This window comes from Trichosurus vulpecula, chromosome 3, assembly GCF_011100635.1.
Source record: "Trichosurus vulpecula isolate mTriVul1 chromosome 3, mTriVul1.pri, whole genome shotgun sequence".
NCBI classification, from domain to species: Eukaryota; Metazoa; Chordata; class Mammalia; order Diprotodontia; family Phalangeridae; genus Trichosurus; species Trichosurus vulpecula.
In genome coordinates, this window is record NC_050575.1 from 349,145,746 (window position 1) to 349,169,538 (window position 23,793).

Below are 23,793 nucleotides of genomic sequence, written 5' to 3' on the forward strand. Positions count from 1 at the left end.
TCAGTGTACTATCAGACAGGTGAAAAAGCAACTAAAAATATTTGGAAATGTAGAAGAAAAGACTATGAATAATTCTCGACTATAAACACACACCAGACACTAAAGACTTGCAGATAAAAAGCCTTTAGTTTCAAGTAACTCCACTGTTAATACTAATAATTTTCATGTATCTTGGTTTTTTTCCCAAGCCTCTGAATTTTTGTGGACAGAAATAATGGATTCAAAATTCAAACAATACCACTTACTACTTTTCTCTTTCCCAAAGAGCACCCCTTCCTCCCAATTCTGATTAAAACTAGACTCTACAGTGCCAGCAAACTGAGACAAAAATTCTAGTACCAAGTAACAGTACAGGAAAAAAAGGCAAGGTTCTATTTCTCCTTCTTAGTCAAACTTGATTTTGACAGTTGTTAAAATTGTTTTATTTGTAATTTGAAGGAGGAAACTGATGGAATTTAGAATAAGACCTCATCACAAAAATAATGTGTACCAAGCTAAAGAAACTCATTTGCTGAATAGATCATAACAAATTGAAAGTGATTCGGATATACAAAGTGTTAAAGTTTCAAAAGTTACTTTCAACCTCAAATTATGAGATCCTCTCATTTACATTTTAACTTCTGTTATCTAGGGGGAAATTTGTATTACATTAGATTTACCCTGTACATTTAAAAAACTTTCAATATCACAATGGCCCAAGATACATCGTCTATGTTAAACATAAGTTATTGTCTTATAGGAATTTTAAATATGGCCAACAAATTAGAATGGCATCATGGTGTTGAAAAGGAACTAGGTATTTCTGTTAACAACTTACTGTTGAATACGGAGACCTGTTCGTTTCTTTTTTTTTTAAACCTCTGAAGTTATAAGAATTGATTTCATTCTGACCATCCCCCTGAAAAGGTGGATAAAAATTAAAGTTAGATATTTTGGTACAACTCTATTTTAAGAGTAATATGGATTTTAATTAGTATTACTCTATACAGTTTTTGAAAATTTCTTTCTTGAAATAATTTTTGTTACCTATATGATTCTCTATCATGTTTTATAGTAAATTGTATACTGTACATTTTATAGTTTAAAATAATATACTCTAAAATATATTAATTATAAAAATGCCTTATACAAAATAGCAACATATCACACTGTTTTTATCAATCCTTTATTGAAGATAACAAGTTGGTTATGTTCACTGCATTGTATGAAACATCACAATATCATACTGGGAGGTACTATCATCAGTACAGGGTTGGACCAGAGCTAACAGTCTGAACAATAAACCATTTTGCATTCTTCATTCCCTATCTTTTAACAACCCCCAAACCCGGTTAACATTATTTAAAACACTTTAACTTACAAGGCTAAAATCTAATGAATAAATAAAATATACCGTGGCAATAATTGTCTATAGACAAAAAAAAAATCAGATGCACAATGAAATCGGATGATTAGAAAAGCTGGCTGTAGGCAAATGTGTCACTTTACAGACACAGCTTAGGGAAAAAGTTACAGAAAATACCATGAATTCCATTTCACACAAAACCAGTTGATGTCTCATTAGCTTAAACTACACACAGGGCAATAACATCCTCGCTGAAACACAGTTTAAACAAATAGGAAAATGTTTACAAAGCATCCACATCATGTAAATCATATACAGATGGATACATTCATTGCTTCCCCTACCCAATAGCTTCTTTTAGATAAATACTCTTCATGTTCAGCATTAACTGGGCTTAATACATGCACAACTCAAAAGAATTCAGAAAAATTAATGTTATTGCAAAAATAGAATTAAACTAAGAATCTTCAAGTACCTTACATGACAGCCACTCTGTACCATGCCCACTGTTTATAAAATGAAAGGTCACGGAACCCATGAAAATATCTCTGTAATATTTTCTTAGATCTAAAATAGATAATTTTAACTGTATTTATAGTAATCTCAAAGTGATATTCTGAGTTCTGAAAATAATGCAAAATAAAAATACCAATTTTACATAAAACTTCTGTTTTTATCTTAAGCTGGAAATTCAAACTATAGAAAAACCACATTTAGAACAAAAAAAATCACAATTTACATCATAAAGGCAAATTTTCATAATAAAAAAACTGAAGCAGTGAGATGTCAAAGCAAATTGCAACTAATTATAAGTTAAATCAGTTTGGTTTAAAGAGACTTCTAAAGTTAGATGTTAAGGATGTGTTGTGCACATGGGTAAAATTCTGAAGGAATTTTGATGCCTAAAATCATCTTATTATTGCCAAATACACTTATCTTGAAGCAAGGCAACATCACAATTTGGACACTGTTGGAGAACCCAGTCTGGTATTACAGGTAAAACTGAAAAATAAAAAAAAATAAAAATAAAAATAACAACACTAAGAAATTCACATCCTATAGCATATTGCCCAACTGACGTTCCAAGCCACAGAGCCTCAAAAGCTTTCCAACTTGGTAAAGTGAAATAAGTAGCGTCTCAGACAATTATTTGTACTCTTACATGCTTATATGCTGTGAGTTTTGTTAAAATAAAAATCAGAATGTATCTTCAGAGTACAACTATAATCCCATGCACCTCAGGCACATTTATTGATTTGTGGTAGTTTATTGATTTATGGTAGAATCACTCCATTGGTTTCTAGTAATCAGGTTCAATACAGATGTAATCAGTATGCCTGAGGTTGGCAAAAATACTGTAGTATAGGCAATGCTAAGAGTGGCAATATCAGAAAACACAAAAAAGAACATATGATGGAAAATTCTGATAATTTTCTGCTCATTTCACAAAATGTTGGAAATCCACCAGAATTATTCCCTGGTATTGAAGAAAACTGTGATTAAAAGTTTTTCCCCCAATTTTCAGAATCAAAAGCATTTTAGTAGATTTGTAAGGCTACCATGGGTCTTCTAGATCTCCAGCACCCTACAGGAAGAGAAAAGGAAGAATATTAATATTATTCACCTATACTACTCCCATGATGGACTGAATTTCAAAAGTTTAAAAAGGAAAACAAAAATCACACGAACAAAAGTACCTTCTATTTGAAAAGCTGCTTCTATACAGAGGTCATTTCCATTGCCACTATCTTAAGCCACTTAAAAAATTCTCAATCATAATTGTACTGCACTTCAAAAATTCATTTGGAAATGACAGAAAGGTAGATATACTGATGAGTATCATTGCCACTTCCATTCCACTTAAAGTAATTTAAGATAGTTTATCCACAAATTACTTTCAGAAAAACAAACCTTCCTAACTGTGCCAGAAAATTGATTTTTTTTTTTTACAGAATTTCATATTCATCAGGGGAAAAACAAAAATCATTTCTGTGGAGTGATCAATAGCTATTTTATTTGAAAATAAATAATAACAAAAACAAAACAAATACAGCTTTAAAAGTATTCCTAGTATAAGAAATAGAAAGCAATTGTTTTATTATTTCTAGGCAATGAATACTTCTAACAAAGTAGCTAGTTTTTAAAATTATATGGATGAAATTAAATTTTATATTTTCATACATGTACTTTTTTTTTCCTGACAGTTAAAAATGACCAAAGCTTTGTATAAAAGGTTTGCTTGCATATTAAGTACGAATTTCTGATTTGGATTAGGTTTCTAGTATACACTTGGATATAAAAACTGTAATCTTTAAAATCCATTTTAAAAAATTACAGCATGCATAAATTATTCCACATTTCATGCTTTATTGGGGGGAAGTCTTAAACACAAACTTTTTTTCACACTAAACAGTTTCATATACATTTTGTTGTACAGATATCATCTATACAGAAACTACAAACCACAGTTTCAGGTATAGTACACTTTTTCTAAAACTATATTTGTTTTATAGCGAATACACAAAGTCAAAAGAAACATTCAATCTCTCACAAGTTCTAAAAATAAAACTACAGTGCTTTAAAATAAATACAATTTCAAACATGTCAGAAAGCATTCCAAGAAAGAAAGGCCATCGTTAGCCTTTCTGTAATAACTAATACTAAACAAATGGCAAAATTATGAAACTTTTGAGTTCACTAATATGGAAAACAATGTAAAACAATAAAGTTCTGTATTAACAAAAAACCTGTCCACAACAGAAATTAATCTCAGTTTAATGAAACAGGTAAGAACTCATCTGGTATAGTCCAATTTTAAGAAAGAAACAGAAAAAAAAAAAAACCCAAACTACTGACTTTAATTGGTGACCTGATTTCAGGAACACCCTATAAAATGAAATAGGATATATAATCTTAAATTTAAAGTACTATAGTAAACTTTGAATTATCTAATAAAAAGTATATGCAAAAAGGCCTTCTTAAAAAATAAGACTGTACAAATAAAACTAGTTTTCCAAGATTCACAAAACAAACTGATACACAAATGCATACATTATACTAGCTAGGCAAAACTGTCAAATCAAAGACCATAAACATATTAACAAAAGTGAGAATTCATATGCGTGAATCGCTCATCTTTGTCCCTGTATCTTCATTAGAATGTTCTAATTCAGCAAGATCACTTTTTGTTTCAGTATGGGGTTCCAGCACTGTCACTGGGTCTCCAGCATCACTGTTCGAAGAAGTAGCTCCAGCAGCTGATTCAGCAGGGCTTTCTTCTCCCTGTACTTTAGCTAGCCTGTAACTAGTCAGCATCTCTTCCAGAAGTTGTCGGTAGTTTCCCCTATGATTAATTCTCATTTGCCTGAGAGCTTCCACCAATTTTCCCTGTGATCCACTTTCCTCAGCATCATCGGAGGCCTTTTTTTAAGATTCAAGACCCCAGTGTCAGTAGACAAACTAGGATAATTTAACATATAACATAACATACTACAGCAAAAACACTCATTTCTCTATCATGAGGTGTACTATCTAAACACAAGATCATTTTGTTAAGCAAGAAGAATCTAAGGAATCTGACCATGTACATATGAAAAAATTCCATGCTTTATCATCTAAAAAAATACGCAGTACTCAAAACACTATTTTTAGAGAACAGACATCATCTTTATATTCTTTCATGCTATACTTTATTAGAAATTATTTAAAATTTCTAAAACTGAAAGCAGTCATATGTCAGTAATAATTCAATGGTCTCATTTTATATAACTTAGTAATAATATCCAGTATACCCTGCTGTACATTCTAACAAATGGTCTTAATGGTATTTATTAATAATAAATCACATAAATCCAAATTATCTGAAAAATAAGTATTTCCAATGATAATCAAAAAATGCCTTTAGTGTTATGGGAATTTGAGAGTAGCTCCTATCCAAAAAGTAACGAATTTTTTTTTATAAAAACAAAAAATTAAGCTTAATATATAATGTTTTAAAGCCTTGCAAAAGAACATAAAAGTAATAGTTAACAACCACATGAACCTGCTTAAAAAATAGGTAAGTTAGACGGTTGTATATATATTAAAATTACTCAAAACTGGACTTGGTTTGGGCAACTTAGCATTTTGGAAGAGAAAAAAAATACTTTTCTTCTCAAACCAAGCTTGGGATATTAATATGGATAAGTGATTTTTAAATGTTGTTAAGCCAAACTATTAACAACTTGAATTTGACATAACTATTAAACTTTACCTATTACTATGTAGTCTCTAATTACATTCTACTCAAAATCAGTTCTCTATAGATTATCAATCAAGGGTTACTTGATATAAGATAACCTGATATAAACCTTTTTTCCACCTTTGGAGAAAAATGATCTGCATTTCCATAATAAGAGTAGCACATTTTACCAAATACAATGTAACTAACCATCACATTTGGCTTGCAAGAGTCAATGAATAGTGGACCATCATTTGCTTACCATATAGATGATGTATTATTGTATTAATAAGCTATTTTAAAAACAGCTTTTTATCCCCCAACACCCCACTTGGTTTTCTGTATATTTAAATTTTGGTTAATTTATCAGTTCTTCAGGAATGTCAATATATTAAAATTTAGATTTTTTAAAAAATTAAAATAAAATGCCCTCCTCCCTCCCTTCCCACCCCAAAAAGTTGGAAAGGGTTTGAGTAAAAAAAACTGGTGATACGTTTTTGTTTGTCTCCCAGGAATAAACCTAGCTAACTGTGAAGAGGCTGGACAACTTACGATGAATTTTTGGCCATGGGTTATTAAGGACTATACTCTACAGTGGTAGATGGAATACCCAAATCAAAGAAACCATGGAAATTTTAAGGAATCAAAGTAACAAAAAGTCTTAGGCAAAATAGTGATCTGATGAATTCTTATTTTTTTAATGACAAAAATGTGTGCTATTTATGGGGGATCAGTCTCAATTAGTGCCAAATGAAATATAAATACTAGGAATCTGATTAAATTTAACCTAATGCCTAGTTTTGTATTTAAGACAATACTTCTGACCTTTTAGAGAAGCTCACAGCTTTCTCTACCTCTTCTAAAGGTATAGCTGATAGAAGGCAGGGCCCTGGAAAAATCAATATTCCAAAATTCTCATCCCCAATTTCTATTGATTTGATCTGATTACAAGCTCATTATCATAAAGATTAGAAAACTAGTACAAATCAAAGCATTCACATTTTAGAACTTCAGATTAACTTTTTTCATGCAAAACTATTTCCAAATATTAGATCTTTAAACTCTAATAACATTATAACTTTAAACTCCTAATTATTTCAATTGCTATTATTACTTTCATCTCTGACAAAATCTTATAATCCTGAGGATTTCAAGTTTAGTAACTTGTAGTAATAGCCTAATACTTTCCTAGATCACCATGCTTAAAAAGAAGGCAAAGGAACAGAATGCCATTGAATGTCTATTACTACTGAACCATACCACCCACTTCAAGGCTTCCACACATCAAAGACACTAAAATACCTTAGGCCAGAAGTAGCTAGAGTATACAAGTAAATACCAGTTATAAGCATGGGCTGCAAAAATAGCCCATTTATTCTCTTCTAAAGCTAACTTTCCTTAAATAACCTCAAGATGACATTTTCGAAAAAAAATTATGTTACCCTATTGAAATGAGCTGTCAATCTCTCTGTTGACAACTTCACACAATTTATCTTAAATGGGGGTGGTGGGAGTAAAATGTCTACATTAAAATATCATCTAAAACTTCTCATAATGAAAATGCACTACAAAAAGACATTCATATGTACTTTTGCCCTAAGAAAAGATCCTCCCCAATTCTGGAAGTCTTCATTTGATACATTTTCTGGATTGTCACTAAATTTCAATATTGCCCATGCTCTGAAGCTCTGTCGATTTATTTTGGGATTGAGTCATTCTATGATGTCTAAGGAATGTGCCCTCTAAGTTTATGATTTTCCCAGTTCTGCAGCCTGCCTTGACTACTCCTCCCCCCCACCCCCACCCCTTTTAGATTGATGGAGATGTGAATGAATGAACAGAGCTACTAGATGATTTTCTGCCAGATTCCAGTCTGGAAGCAGCTGTGTGTGCTCTCTTCTTCCTCAAATCCCTCTGTTTCTAGTATCCACTGCTCCAGTGTAGAATTCAAGCTTTTTGAAGCCTGAGACTATTTAGGGGATCACATCTCCAAAACCTGTCATGGTGCCTTATTTAAAAAGGCATTTAATGATTGCTGATTCGAATTTGATGAAACTCACCTCTTTCCACTAACCCCCTTGTGAGTTGTTTATGTTTCTCTAAATTTGTATAATTTCCCCATATACCCTGGAATTTGCTCTCAAAAGTTTAGAATGTATGATTTTAAAAATAATTAGTCTAATTATACCCAGCAGCCACAGAAAGGATGTTAGAAATTATCTGATGCAATTTCCTTATTTGGAAGATGAGGAAATAGGGGACAAAAATGGGAAAATCACTTGCCCATGGTTATATTTGGAGCCAGAGGGCCTAGGGTTACATCTTGGATCTGTTACTATCTGTATGAGCATAGGTTCATTTAAACCTTTTGGATCCTACTTTTATAATCTATAAATGATATCACATAATCAAATTAAAGCTGGAAAGGAACAAAGAAGTAATTTTAGTCCAATCCCCTCATCTTACAAGATAAGGATATGGAGGTGTAGAGAAGGTAAATGAGGTGATATCTGTAACTGGAGAACCAGGATTTGAGCCAGGGTTCTGATTCCAAATCTAACACTCTTTCTAATACATGACAGGCTGTTTCTTAAATTAAAAGAAGGTGCCTTGGACTACACAAACAGAGCAGCTCAAGATCATCTCAAATATTCCCTCCTAAGAGAGAGTATAATAGGGGCCTTGAAATCAGAAGACCTGGGTTCAAGTACCACCTCTGATACAGACTCTATCAGACATATTGCTGAAGAACAGCTGCTGAACTGCCCTGGTAGCTAGAAGAAGTTTCCTCACTGTGTTTCCATTTGAATGAAATAAGAGTTCTTTCCCTCAGATCCTATGACACCAAGACTAATAGTTACTGGAACAGCAACTTGAAGGCAGATCTTGAGACTCACAAGCTAGAGCTCTTTTCACATTACTACATTATCTTCTGAGTCAAGGACATAGGTTTTATAAACTGTAATCACTAAACTTAATGGGGTACTAGAATATTTCCTTCCCATTATCTATGGTTATATCTATCATGAAAGAAAAAGGCTACAGTGGGTAACCTGTCTTCTGAAATTTGTTATCTTAAAGGCTTTAATATTTCTTAAATGTATTTAAAGTCAGTCTCAGGAATCAAATATTAACAGACACAGAAGGTAGAAAAGATAGCATGAAGAGACATTGGCAGAGATTCAATGATTTTTATAGGTCTTGCCTCCATGGAAATGAAATCACATTTTCACCTAAATAGAAATCTAACTGACAAAAATTTTAAAATAACAGTTAATCAAATGTATATGAGTTCAATGTCTCAAAAGGATATTAAAATTTCTTTAGAAATGAGAACAGCTAAAAAGTAAAAGAAGTCTATGTAGTAATACTAACTCTTTTCAATAGTGATAACGCAGTGAAAACAACACTAGAGAAATCTAAGTTAGAGTCACTTACTAATAAGCTATGTGACCCTGAGCAAGTCACTTACCTTGCTTCCTAGGCTATGAAAAAAGAAACAATATCTTTACCACTTAACCCAGTTTAGTAAATAACCATTAATTATGTACTACCTTTGCCAGGGTGTTAAGTGCTAGGAATAAAAAACACAAAAAGAGGCAAAAGACAGTCCCTGCCCTCAAGGAAGGACAGCTAGGCGGCATCGTGGATAGAATACTAGGCCTGGAGTCATCTTCCTGAGTACAAATCTGGCCTCAGATACCTCCTAGCTGTGTGATCCTGGACATGTCACTTAACTATGTTCACTTCAGTCTCCTCATCTATAAAATGCACTGGAGAAGGGAATGGCAAGCCACTCCAGTATCTTTGCCAAGAAAAACCCAAATGGAGTCATGAAGAGTTGGGCATGCCTGAAAAGATCGAACAAAAATGCCCTCAAGGAGCTTAAAATCTAATGGGGAAAACAACAAACAACTTATATACAGGAAACATGGGAAATAACTGAGAGGAGAGGGGTTAGAATTAAGAATAAGGTAAGGAAAAGCTTCCTTAGAAAATGAGATTTTAAGTGAGATCTGAATCATGGTACCTTCGAATGAGGACAGAGAGCATTCCAGGCATGGGGGACATCCCGACAAACTACTGAAAGCTGAAAAGAATGTCTGTTTGAGAAAAATCAAGGAATCCAGTGTCACTGGACTGGAGAGTATGAGTCAGGGAGTAAGGTGTGAAAAGACTAGAAAGGCAGAAGAGGGCTAGGTTATAAAAGGCTTTGAACACCAAATGAAAGATTTTACATTTGATCCTGGAAGAAATATGGAGCCACTGGAGCTTACTCGGGGGGAAGGGGTATACTTGGTTGGATTTGTGTTTTTAGGAAAAATCACCTTGGTGGCTAAATGTAAGATAAATTGGAGGAGGAGATACTGAATACAGGCAGACCCACCAGCAGGCTACTGTGATTATCCAGGTGTGAGGTGATGAGGGACTGCACTAGAGAGGGGGCAGTATCAAGGAGGGGAAAGTATCAAACAAAGAAAGAGGCATATTCAAGAAGTGTTGCAAAGGTAAAAATGACAGACCTTGGCAACAGTTGAGGGCAGTGGGGATGGGAGGCAGGGGCAGCAGAGAGTGAGCAGTCCAGGATGACTTGAAGGATGTGAATCTGAGAGACTGGAATATGGTAGAGCCCTCAACAGTAATAGGGAAATTAAGTGGGGGTGGAGTGGGGGAGGAGGAAGAGAGTTTAGAGAAAGATAATGAGTTCAGTTTGCACATGTGGAGTTTAAGATGTTTACTAGACATCCAGTTGAGATGAATGAAAGGCAACTGGAAATTTAAGACTGGAGGTCAGCAGAGAGGTCAGAGCAGGAGAGACAGATTTGAAAATCAACAGCACAAAGATGTGTAATTAGATCCATGGGAGCTGATGAGATCACTAAGTGAAGTAGTATAGAGGAAGGGAAGAGGGCCCAAGAGAGAATTTCTGAGGGACACCCATGAACGGAAGGAACGGATGAGGAGACTGAGAAAGAGAGAACCAGGACAGGGTGCTGTCCCAAAACTCCAGAGAAAAGAAAAAGAAAGGGATCAATAGTGTTCAAGGTTGCAGAGCAGTCAAGAAGAATGAGGATTAAGAAGAGGCCCTCCTCGGGTTCCACAAGAGATCACTGACAACTCTGGGCAGCAGTTTCAGTGAAATGATGAGGGTAGGGAAAAGGGGGAGTCATGAGAGGTTTGAGGAAGGATAAAGAGCCACTATAAAGACTGGGATGCTAAGTTGATAAGGGAGGTGTAGAAGCATTGCCTAGCGGTAAAAAGGGCCCAGCTGAGGTTGTATAGTACAGAACACAGTGGACCCAGTCAGAATGCTTGCATTATTTTCTCTACCTTTAGAGAAAATTCAGCAGCACCTGTATAGTAGTAAACAGTAGCAGTCATCCAAAGCTGACAGGATGCTACTGGTGATATGATAAGGCAATATAATAACTACAGGATTGTTGTGAGGATGGTAGGAAGGCATGTTGGAAATCTACCTCAACCACCTCATTTTATGGAAGAGGAAGCTAAGACCCAAAAGTGGAGTTACTTAACCAAAGTCATACAGGTAGATGAGCCTAGACTCAATCTCTGATTCCAAATTCAGTACTCTTTTCACTATACCATCATGCATGAATGTATGGTGCTCTGTAAATTTTTAAGGCACTCAATAAATGACTTTTTAGTTGATATGACACCACCAATTAATAGTGGTTATTAGTGGCTATTCATGTCCCAATGAAAGAATCTAACACTTAGAGAAAAAGTAAAATGACAACAAGCATACTAGATTTTAAAGATTATTTTTCATATTGCTATGTAGTGGAAAAGGTACTGGACTTAACTTGGGAGACTCAGGCTAAAGATCTCATACTGCTACTTATTAGCTATGACCTTAGACAAGGTGCTTCACTTTTGAGATTCTTAGTCTCTTCAATCCCTAAATGAAGGGATTGAACTACATGGAAGCTCTCACATTCTGTGATTCTACTTATGACATGAAATTTCCCAGTATCATACTCTTATAAAATGACCTACTAAAGAGAACAGTAAAAATAAAGTATATAGAATTCATCACAGTGAGGTTACAAAACTCTCCTTTAAGCTAAACTTCTGTTCTTTATATCAAAAAGAACGCCAATTTAAAAGATTTGATCATTAGGCCAACACTTCCAAATAATGGGGGAAAAAAAAGAGAAAAATCAGGTCTTTTTTTTTTGTTGTTAAATTTGGCTTCTTCCCTATTTTTTTAAAGCACAGAATAAATTAGACTATGACAGAAATAAATTTAAAAGTTAATGTCAAAGATTAAAACATACTTATGTGTTAGTTTCAAACTTTTTTCTATATCCTATTGACTCAACACTGCTTCCCTCCCCCACTCCCTTCTCCTCACCAAATATCAGATTGTCAAATAACATTGAATCTTTCTTTGCAATTTTTCTCACCTTTATTATTTCCATTTCCACTGTCAGGTTCTTATTGTGACTAGACTAGATTATTTTAATAGCCTCATATCTGATCTCTTTCTGGCTATGTCTTTCCTGGCTTAGTATCTTCCTAAATCTCAGTATCAAAAAACAAACAAACTTCAATGACTCCCCACTACCATCAGAATAAAGTAAAAAATTGCTTACTCTAGCACTCAAAACTTCCTCACTACAAGGTCCCAGCATCAGTGGTCTCCCACTAATCTTCTAAACATTTCAGAAAAATGAACTTACTAATTCAATCTAGAACATGCCTTAAGTTTGCTCTTTTGTAATTGCTTGCTCCACTGATTTGGAATTATCCCCTCTTCTCTCCACTGATCTAAACATTATCTCTCTTTTAAGACAGTTAAAAACCTACCACTTTACTCATGACTAATAGTTATCTATACTGTGAAATAACCTCTACTATACCTCTTAAATTCCTGCAGCAATTATTGTTCACACAATTCACCTAAGAACCACATTCTGCCTTCTGAGATTTTTTCTAGTGTATTTAACCAGAATTTAGCCTTTTATATCTTAGTACCTCATCTAACTGGGGTAGCTAAGTGGCACAGTTGATCGAGTGTTAGGCCTGAAGTCAGGAATATTTGATCTTCCTCAGTTCAAATCTGGCCTCAGAGACTTACTAGCTGTGTGACCCTGGACAAGTCACTTAACCCTGTGTACCTCGGGTTCCTCATCCATAAAATGAGCTGGAGAAGGAAATGGCAAACCACTCAAATATCTTTCCCCCCAAAAAAACACCAAATGGGGTCATGAGGGGTAAAAAATAACTGAAATATGACTAAACAACAACTGAACCTCATCTAACTAAATAAACTGAAAACTACTTGAAGGCTCTCTATTACTTCACAAAACACCTTACTGTGTATTTTGCATAAATGTAGGCAACAACACATTTGTTTCAAAGGAATATAAAAATATCTACACTAAAGTAATTCTCATCTAAAAGCACTTCCTTAAAACCTCTTAGAGATTCTTTTAAATTATGAATTAACTAAATAAATGTATCCACTTAGGAAATTTAGGACAAGATTATATCCTATGGTATACTATGGTACCAGGAAACACTATAACTTCATATGGTTACAGAGTATGTCATGTAAATAGGGCTCAACATAAAACTGTTACTTAAGAAAACTGAGGTATTCGACAAAGTTGGCTATCACAAAATCTCTTTGAATACCTTACAGAACACACACACAGGTACTATATACTTACCTAAATAAAGGTAATAAGGTAATAAAAGTAATAAGAATTATTCTTTAATGATGTTAGTTTCTAAAGTGCATTAAATTCTACTCAGCCTTCAGAGACCCTAACTTTCTTGTCTTCACAATTTGTGTCAATCCTATAGAATAGCACTGCAAATCTTAATTATCAATTTACAGTGAAAAAAAAAATTACGGGGCTGTTATTTTCAAGGATTTCAGGGACTTAGGGGGAGAAAACTATATAAATATTAATATATATTTAAAATTATATATAGTCAAGTAAAAATAACCTTAAAGTATATTAGACTATGACTCCTTACAAACAAGACCCATGTCTTATTCTTTTTCATTTGTTTATTTTTGTTTCTTAGTTTTTGGTAGTGCCTTACAAGGAGGCACTAAAATCTTTCTTGGATGATGAGTGAATTAAGTTTAGTGAATAAGTTAATTAGTGAATTAATATGCTTAAAATTTCACCTATCCATTAGAGAAGATCTTATTAAAGTGGGAACTTCCTATTACAATATAGACAACATTTTCTGCAATTCCTATACAAGGGTGCTAGCCAACAGAGGAAGCCTTTCTATGACTTTTAACATTTTCTACGGATCAGTGCAACATTTACACTCAGATTATACAACTGATAATCCTCACTTCACTAAAAATCAATTAATTAATTACACTATATTTTTCCTGGCTATTTCTCCTTTAAATATTACTTTATTTTCAAATATTTCATAAATGTCTCTACTCAAGTCCTATTCTAATGTCATATTATGGCTTGGATGTGACTGGGAATTCCTGATAGCACAAACTGACAGAGATCCTGTATCAAACTGGAAAGGCTTGCAGGAGATGCTGGTTTTTATCATCAGAAAGTTGGCTACCAAGCAATTAACTGCTTTTACTCATAGTTACAACACAAAAGCTGTCTTAATAAAGGCTCTTCAGAGGGGCTGTATTTACACTGATCCAAAAAAAGCAAATTTTCGACTTGCTGAAGTATTTGATAAATTATTTGTGCCTTGCATGCCTTGTATATATTAGGTACTTAATAAGAATATGTTGAATTGAATATCTGCTCATTCAATTCAGCAGAATCAGATTTTGTTTTAAAGTTTGGAAGGTCTAAACGATGATCAAGAAACTAATAAATACTAAGAAATTGGGAGGGCTTGTTTTTAAAAAGTTAAATCTTTAAATGGATCTACCAGGTAATAATACTTCAACAATGTTTTAAGAAAAACATCCCAAATGCTTTTTTTCAGATTATATAGATATTAGAAAGCTATGTGTTTAGCCTAGTTTTTTTTTAAATATATGCATGAGCAATATATTAAAAACGAAATGTTCATAGGTATAAAAGCAATAGTGATTTTGACCCCATCCCTGCTCACAAAACAAGTAACTTTTATCTTCTGGAAGATGTCAAAATGTCTAGCACAATGCTGGCTGACTAAAACAAAAACATTTGTCATAACTGAAGTCACATTTTAAATCTTCCACAACTGTAAAGGCTTGCTGAGAAGCCTAACGATTTCAGCTTTGCCACTTACTACCTGTGTCTGTGTTACAGCCACCTCTCCTGCTGGGGTCTCATCCATAAAATGAAGGGGTTAGACTAGCTGTCCTCTAACGTCTCTTCCACCTTTATATCAATAGAGTCTATGATGAAATCTTCCTTAAAGTCCCTTTCAGCTCGATAATCCTCTGCTCAAACAGTAGAGTCCTGTCCTATTTGTCACCTTAAATATTACAGTATATGCATTTTTATGACATAGCTCCTGGCTAGGAGCTTACAATGTGGCTAGACACAGACACAGACACAGACACACAGACACACAGACACACACAATTCTGCCTATTTCATTTATTCAAAGTTCTTTTGTCTGTGTATTTATAGTGTTATTCAGGATCAACTTCTTTACAACTCATTAAATACCATATGTATTTATGATCTTTTTCTGGAAGTATTTTTGCTGCTAAAATAGAGAGAGGGTGATCCTGCTCTGAAAATAACAGCTTCTGGCAACAATGCAATCAAGACTCTTATGGCCTGATAAGAATAGTTAAAGATATGTGAATGGTGGTAGAGCTATTTATTTCTAAAGAGTTTTTCCACTGAGCTTTATGGTTCCCTCCTAAGCTTTCTAAGTAAAATTTAAAAACCCAAGTTATTTGTATGAGCCTTATACACGCTATAGATAAATAAGCTCTCATTTGGGGGGGAAAAACGAACTTTAAAATTTGGAGCACTGATGACTAGCTGAAAAACTCATCAGAATTTTAAAAGAGCATTAATAAGAGATTACAGGGGAAAGGACATGATCTGATCATCTCATAGTGTAATAATTCAATTTAGATTTACACATTCATGTAAGAGCTTACTGCAGGATTTCTCTAAGATTCTTGTATTTCTATATTAAAGAAAAATCCAATTATTTTCAGGTAGTCATCTGAATAGACATATGAGAAAATTAAACTTAATTGTTCTGCTTATCTGGCCTCAGGAAAAAAAACAAAGAAAATTCTTAACTTTAAATCTATTGTCTGTTACTAAAAATAGTCTACTGACAGGGGTCAAGGGGTGAGAGAGTATATTCCCTATGTAAAATAAAGGGATGGAGGAGGGAAAGGGAAATGAAGTGAAATATTTAAGTAAGTTTACAATGAACTACTATTTTAAAGATAGACAACATCAAACCCACATAAGGAGGTAATTTTAACTCTAATCACTTAAGCTTAAATCAATTCATAAAAGATTCTTTTTAACTGATACAACTTTTAATAGGAAAAAAATTTATAACTGAATTTTTCCAAAAGCAGGCACTACATATCCTTTGCAAAAATAGAACTAAAAACTAGCTTATGACAAGTGATTTCTATTGTTATAAATAAAACATTTATCATATCTAAGGTTTACTATGTATACTCTAGCTGTATTTAATTTACCATATTATAAAATTACTTTTAAAGCTTATAAAACAAAAACTTACCCCATCATTCTCTCTATGTGGATTTAGTCTATTATAAACAGCCTCAATAATATTGCGCCTAAAAACATGAAGAAATAGCTTTGTGAAAATATTTTAAAATAAATTAATCAGTAAATTAATAATATAGCTTTAATTTTGTGCTATATCCAAAATGTACTGCCAGTTTTAAAATTAATGCTATCAAGACAGATTTTTTTTCCCCACAAAAGAATTCTAGTTACTAGAATCTGCTGAATCTTGATTTGTCCTACACAATACATTCTTCATTACTTAGCAAGTAATGAAGAGGCCTATAGCCTGTTGCTGAAAAGGCTCTTGCCTCTTAGAGCAGAACCGTCCATTAGGAATAGCTATATGACTATTTAAAACAGTTATCAAGTAGTTTCTAGCAAGATAGTCCTTTCCAAGTGTTCTTCAAGGAAAGTAGGTAAAATAGTAAAAACAATGAGCTTTTATATAGTCCTTTGAGACTTGCAAAACTCTTTAAACTGATTTCATTCAATGGAACCCCTGGATGAGCCCCTACTAGGTTTAGAGAATAAATGTGTTTAAGCTACATGGTACAGGGGTGGGACTGCTGGACACAGGAGCAAGGAAAGGCTTAGGCACCAAGTCCCCCTCTCAGGGGCACTGACTTTCCAACCATGACCAAGTCATTTCATCTCTCTGAGGCTCAGTTAACTCATCAGTCAAATGAAGATTCATAAATGTAGCACTTACCTCACTGGGTTATTATGAAAATCAAATGAGATAAATGTAAAGAGCTTTGTAAACTTTGAAGCCTTAAGTGAACGACAGATATCAGTAGCATAATAATACTCTCTTATTCACAGAGAGATTTAATTACTATGCATAGAGAACTCAAAATTGTCTATCTTTCTTCTACTTACTTGCCAGCAAGACCTCCTCCTGGAGGTAAATTAGGGATATTTTCTGCAGACAATATGCGCATAACATGGGCAAGATCGGGCATTCCTTCCTCACCAGACTTCTCCATAATTTCTGCATGAAAACAAAAAACACATGAATTAATAAGATGATCGTGAGGAAGTAAAAAAATAAAGACAGAAACAAAACTATATACTGGTTCCTTGTTATGTCAAAAGGCATTCATTTTTAAAAAGAGTAAAAAATAAAGGTTTGATGTAAATGTTTAGCATACTTCGAAATTTCACTTCTGCTTGTATATAAGAAATGATTTTTTCTTAAAACACTGCAATTTGTTTCAAGTTACAAACACAAACTGCTAAAATTTAAAAGGCTCAAAATCTATTTATAAAATTAGAAAGCTAGTTGGGATCTGATCCCCAAGAACTGTGTATTGACCGAGGGTAAGTTAGGTAAGATATTTAGATATTGCCTGTATCTTCTAATAAAACACATCAACTAGGAAAACTAGAGAACTTCACTTTAAACTCTACTGTTGAGTTCCTTTTAAAATTAAAATTGAGATTTTAAAATTAAAATTAAAAGTCCTTTTAAAATTCTGTTACAGAAAAAATCTTCCTCAAGAACAGAGCCACATAATATATCTTATATGACTATGAACTCCAAAAAAGAAACTTATATAGCTATAAAACTCTAGTAAATGTTTGTTTGGAGTTATAGCGTACATTGTATCAATTTTAAAATAGCCATTTACCTTAAAAGTAACTACTAACTAGGCATTTTCATGCGTGAAGAAAAGCATATTTTAAAGAACCACATATCACTAGAAATGTAGACTATTTTCATAACTTTATCTTTGTAAACAGTTTAACTTAGTTATAATGATACTTTTAGTGGATCAACATTTTTCTCCCAAAGTGCTTTTACAGATAGTATTTTATTTATCTTACCCATTTAATTCTTACACCAGCTAAGTATATTTCCCGTACTAAAAGTTGTGGAAATTAAAATAGAGAACTAGATATGTTAATATTAGGTATGATGAATAGTTTAAATAGTGCAAAGGGGTGGAAGGGACTGACAGAGTATCTAACAATGCAAGAACGTGTCACAGAGAAGTATGAATTCAAGCTGAATAATAGAGAGGTAGGTACTACTTGACAGGGAGAACAGGGAGCATAAACTAAAAAGAAACTTTGGTGATTTTTAGTGGGGAGGAAAACATGGATTTTGAGGAAGTGTCATTTTAAAAACAGGTGAAAATGTACAGAAAGACTTTATAAGCAAAACTGTCTGCCCTAATCTCACTCCTGCAGTTAACATCTGCTTTGTACATTTTAATACATGGAGGTTTCTAAAAGTTAGTTACTAACCTTTTAAAAAGTTATGTGCTAATAACAAGGTCAGCATAAAAATTACAGTATGAAGGTAAATGCTAAACTAAATGTTTCCATTGTACCCTATTTGGCAATCTAACCTGAATAAAAATATAACAGCTAATAACGAAACTCTTAAAAGAGTTTAAGCTGGTAGAATATCAGTGACGAACACAAAGTAGATAATAGTTACCAATGATGAATTAGGACAAGTGTCCCTGTAATCATTCAGTATTACCAGGAATGTAGACTTTGAACTGTTATATTTTGAAATAATATACTCACCACTTTACCATTTAGAAAATAGTGTAATTTTAAAAGAAGCATGTAATTTTTTTCTTTTTCTATGGGACACTCAGGTTTCTTTAAAACTCTCTACTTGGATAAATTTCAACCCAATCCCCCAACCCCAATTACTTTGTTTTAAAAGCAGAGGCAGTTCCCCCCACCTCTTTTCTTCTTAAATAAACCAGAGTAGCTTTCTTACCTTCAACCCGTGATTCCAAATGCTTATCCAAGTCTGAATCTTTTTTCACTGCCTCATCTGAGACCTTAGGAGCATTTGAAAAACAAACTAGCACAATACTCATGTTATCTCGACTTCCCTGTATATCAAAGAAGGGGAAAATTAGATAATATTTTTTACCAGCTTCTAATTATTTGCTTTAAAATATCTTAAATGGAATTATACAAATACAATTTATATAAGTATCCAGAAAGAAAATACAGCTTTACACTGGATTAGTGACAATCTGAAGAATGATCTGAAAGAGCTATGTACCCTTAAGAAGCTATTCATTTGATTTTTATGCAAGCTAGCTCAAACCTAGGTGGCATCCTGGACTTCTTACTCTGTCTATCTCATCCCCCATATCCAATCTCTTGCTAAGGCCTATGGATTTTACCTTTTACACTCTCTTCTCCCCTGACACAGCCACCACCCTGGCATAGACCCTCCATCCCCTCAACACCTGGACTATTCCAATAGCCAGCTGGTTGGTGTGCCTGTCACAAGACTTCATCCACTGCAGTGCATTTTCCACTCAGCTGCCAAAATAATCTTCCTAAAATACAGGTCTGCCCATGTCACACACCACCCACTCCTCAGTCATCATCCCCCCGACCCCAACCTTGCACTCAATAAATTTCAATGGCTCCCTACCACCTCTAGGATCAAATATAAAACCTGTGTGGCATTCAAAGTTCTTTATAACTTGCCCACCACCTCCTTTTCCAGTCTTCTTATATCTCACACCTCCATACATGCCTTTTAATTAACCTCTTCGCTATTCCTTGAACAAGATACACCATCTCCCAACTCAGCATGTTTCACTGGCTGCTCCCATACCTGGAATGCTCTCCCTCCCTATCGCTGCCTCCTGGCTTCCTGCATGTCCCATCTAAAATTTCACATTCTAACGAAAACCTTTTCCATTGCCCTTAATTCTAATGCCTTCTCTTTCATTTCCAATTTATTCTCTATATGGCGTGTTTGTATGCAATTGTTGGCATATTGTATCCCCATTTGACTATGAAGTGGTTGTCAGCAAGGGCAGTCTTTTGTCTTTCTTTGTATTCCCAATACTTAGCTCAATGCCTGGCATATAAAAAAAGCTTAATAAATTGTTTATTGACTATCCTTCCCTTATCCCCATCTTCATAGTGGTTGTTGTTAATTATACTCCAATTAGCTACACTGGTTTTACCTGTCTAGGCCCTTTACCCTTTTCTAGAGCCTGTATTCCCTCAATTGTAAGACTATGCCTCATAGGCAAAGGTGGAGGAAGTAGATAAAGAGTTTTTGTGTGTTTGTTTTTAGCCTAACTGGTAGATCACAACCAAACAGTACTTATCACAATTACCCTGTGTTGAAGAAGGAATAAATAAATGCTAGGACAATCAAGAAGGTGATCCAAAGCAGGGATGCAAAAAAGGCAGAACAATTTAGGGATTCACTAAGCACACTAACAAGATGACAGAACTGTGGAGAACCAAAATTATAGCCAAATAACTAGCATTCAGATAAATGGAGTTAAAATTTTTTTGAGGATAGACTTTAAGCTCACTGTTGAGAATATTTTATCACAAAAAGGTTTTTCTAGATGGTTAAAATACTAATTAATGAATTAAGTGTAGAAAGAACTGCCAGTCCTACATAAGTCTTACCAACAGAGCATTCACCCACAATACTGAAAGCAACGTGTTTAAAACATCCATCTGCTAATTCTAAGGGAAAATACTTAAAGTGAATCTTTTTAAAATAATATAGTTGCTTTTCCAACTGTACTTTGCAATTTATTTTGTGCCTGAGAAGGTTGTTAGCTATCTCATGTATCGAAGAATGCCACAGGTCAGTGAAGTTGTTGTGTTTGTCCTTCCTTTTCAAAGAGGACCATGACATCAGGGAAATGATGACATGACTTGCAGTTGACTTGGATTTGAGCGAGGGAGGGCTGTGCAAGGTCACCAGCCTCACTTTCTCCTCCAGAGACATCTGGATATTCATCAGGAGGACTGGAGATGACCCAGGATACAATAGGAGACCCTGGCCCTTTTAGGCTAAGACTGACTTAGAGTGAGGTAAGCCAATTCAGTGAATAGGCCTCTCTAAAAAGTGAGTCAAGGAATGGCCCCTTTATTTAGAAAAAAGAAAAGAATCAAACTGAGAGGGGAAGATCCTGAGGTTTGCTATTCCAAAGAGAAACAGTTGTTATTGATATTCACTGTAAGCCAGGAGGGCCTAAAATATAGCCAATAAGTAGAGCTTGGGCAGGGACCTATTATGGTCTAGTCTATGAGCTTTAGAGTGAAAGGGGGAGGGGGGGGGAGGAAAGAAAGAAATCTAGCCAATAAACCCCAAGTTAAGTGGTCAGAAAGGGCACCAAAAGGGAGTAAGGTATGAGTCATCCACACCCAACTAAAAAGCAGTACAATTGTCAAAACCCATTTTACTACAATAGTTCAAGTTGTGTAAAGGAAGGGAAGGTATGAGGGGCACCCACTACTTCCCCAGATCTGTCCAGCTCCAACGCCATTTTAAACTGCTGCGGTTTGAGAAGGGTTATCTGTTTTTCCTCCAACTAACAAAAAGTCAAAAGTAACAAGGAGATCTTCACATAATATAAATCAAAGGGTCAGGAGATTTTAAAGTGATGGTCTTGAAAAGTTCCAGAAGAGATATGTATGATCTAACCAATACAATTCCCTGGGCTCTGGATGTTTCTTTTTTTTTGGGGGGGGGGTGGTGGTGGTTAAGGATTGGATATGAAGGGTTGGTGTAGAGCCACATCCTTAGTACCTGACTAGTTAGTGTTTCCAAATGACCCCTACCTATTTCATTCCAACATGGAACTCATAATTCTTGAAACACTTTCCCAATTACATTATTCATAAAATAAATAAATAAGATTTACAAAACAAATAGTTTTTCAATCATACCACAGAATCAATATCTCTAGGGAACCGTGCCTTAAGTACATTCCATTTGATAATTTTAGAGCCCTTCTGGTATTTGAACTAAAAAGAATTTTATTCATGGTATCAAAGTGTTACCCAAACTCTTTTAACTGCTCAGTTTCCATACTCAGAACTTTGCGACTTATTATATATACACAAATTTAAAAGCCAAATATCCATAGAACTTTATTTCTAACATCATAGCAAGCTTAAAGTTTTTGGTTAAATATTAGGGAGCAGTTAAAATAAACAAAAGATATTTGCAGAACAGAACCTAAATACCTAGTCTATGTTTACTTTAGGCACTCAAATGTTCAGGTCTCAGATGATTGTAATGTCCTAACAGTGTTGGGTTCCTGAGTAATTCTGGAAAGAGCTTTCCTGTGATCTAAGAGATAAGTAGTAACATCCAAATTAGAGGTTTCAGCGATGTATTTTACTTTTACCCATTTATCAGCTGGACTTAAAGCAAGATTTACAGGATTAATACTATACAAATTAATATTCCTCAAGTGTTTAATGCATATACAAAAGCTTCTTCTATAAATAAAAAGAGAGTATTGCAAGCAAAGTGTGCAGAACAAAGTGGTATCTCCTTTTAATCTTTCCAGTGCTATAGTGGAGGTGAGGGTGAGGGTTGTTGCAGTGGGGATTTTTGTTTAAGGAAGAAGATAGCACACTGTAAGACTCTATCAAACCAAAGTGAGTTTTAGCCCTAGCCTACTCATAATTTGCTGACTGGAAAATCAGATCAGTCCTCTCAGCCAAACAAATTCAAAGCATAGCAGGGGATATCGACCTCCTTGTATGTAGATGGAAAATAGTATATAAGAGATTTCCTGATCTTAGTTTCTTCAAATATTTCTTTATGAGAAAAGTTGAATTAATCTGACAAGGTTCCCCGAATTTAATTCCAATGAAATAGGCTTTTATCATCTGAAATGTTTTTATCTCACTTTAAAAAAAAAAAAGCTGGTTTTAGAAACAGAGCTAACTTCAGGGAGCCCTCTTTAATAAGAATCTTTTACTCTTCCCCAAATTCAGTCAGCCCTTCAAGCACCAGGTATCTGCTGCTTCACCACCTACATATTCCTCAATCTTCTGCAATCTGGTTTTTTTCTTTTTCTTTCTTTTTTTTTTTAACTATTACCATTTTACTAACCATCTTCTCTTCAAAAACACTAATGGCCTCTTTATCACTAAACCCAAAGGCTGCTTTTTTGTTCTCCATTCTCCTTCACTAGATTAAGAGAAGACTTGAATAACTGTTAAGGGCACTGCACTTGTGACTGTTTAATCCAGAGATTTAAAATGGAAAATTTGGTGATAGGGATCTTGAACAACACAAAAGGCTGTGTTATAGAAAATAATAAATTTTGCTTGGCCCCACACAGAGGACAGAAGTAGGAACATAAAGTTGAAGTTATAGGGTAGCAAATTTCTAGGTAATTTAATTCGCTAGACAAAAAAGCCAACTTCCTAACAGTTAAGGGCTGTCTCTAAGTGCAATCAGCTGTCTTGGCAGGTTCTCCATCAACAGAACTCAAGCAGAAACTCAATGGCTTCTTGTCTGGGATGGGGGTAGAAGGGATTCTTGGAAGGGATTACATTATGGGGAGGAAGAAAAGTAATGAGGGAAGAGTTCTTGAAATTGGAGAAACTAGCTTAACATCCTGGCTTGGGCATTTGTTACTGTAGACTTAGGAAGTCACTTTTCAGCTCTCTGGGCCTCAATGTTCTCATCTTTAAAAAAAAAAAAAAAAAAAAGAATTGGATCTGATAATCTTTGAGGTCTCTTTCAGCTTTAGCATATTGTGATCTCT

General features: G+C 34.4%; 1 protein-coding gene across 2 annotated transcripts in view; it reads right to left on the reverse strand.

The window, feature by feature from the left end:
- Positions 1-1,148: 1,148 nt before the first annotated feature.
- PPM1B (protein phosphatase, Mg2+/Mn2+ dependent 1B) overlaps positions 1,149-23,793 on the reverse strand; it is a 90,951-nt gene continuing 68,306 nt past the window's right edge. Inside the window, exons 3-7 of one of the 2 annotated variants that reach the window (XM_036749615.1) lie at positions 19,002-19,119; positions 17,141-17,252; positions 16,251-16,308; positions 2,905-2,930; positions 1,149-2,347 (exon numbers count right to left, since the gene is read on the reverse strand). In XM_036749615.1, the coding sequence (XP_036605510.1) occupies positions 2,299-2,347; positions 2,905-2,930; positions 16,251-16,308; positions 17,141-17,252; positions 19,002-19,119 (363 nt within the window). In that variant the 3' untranslated portion in view covers positions 1,149-2,298. Of the gene's footprint in view, positions 2,348-2,904; positions 2,931-3,692; positions 4,766-16,250; positions 16,309-17,140; positions 17,253-19,001; positions 19,120-23,793 lie in introns of those variants that run through there. The other variant, XM_036749614.1, reaches the window with a different exon arrangement.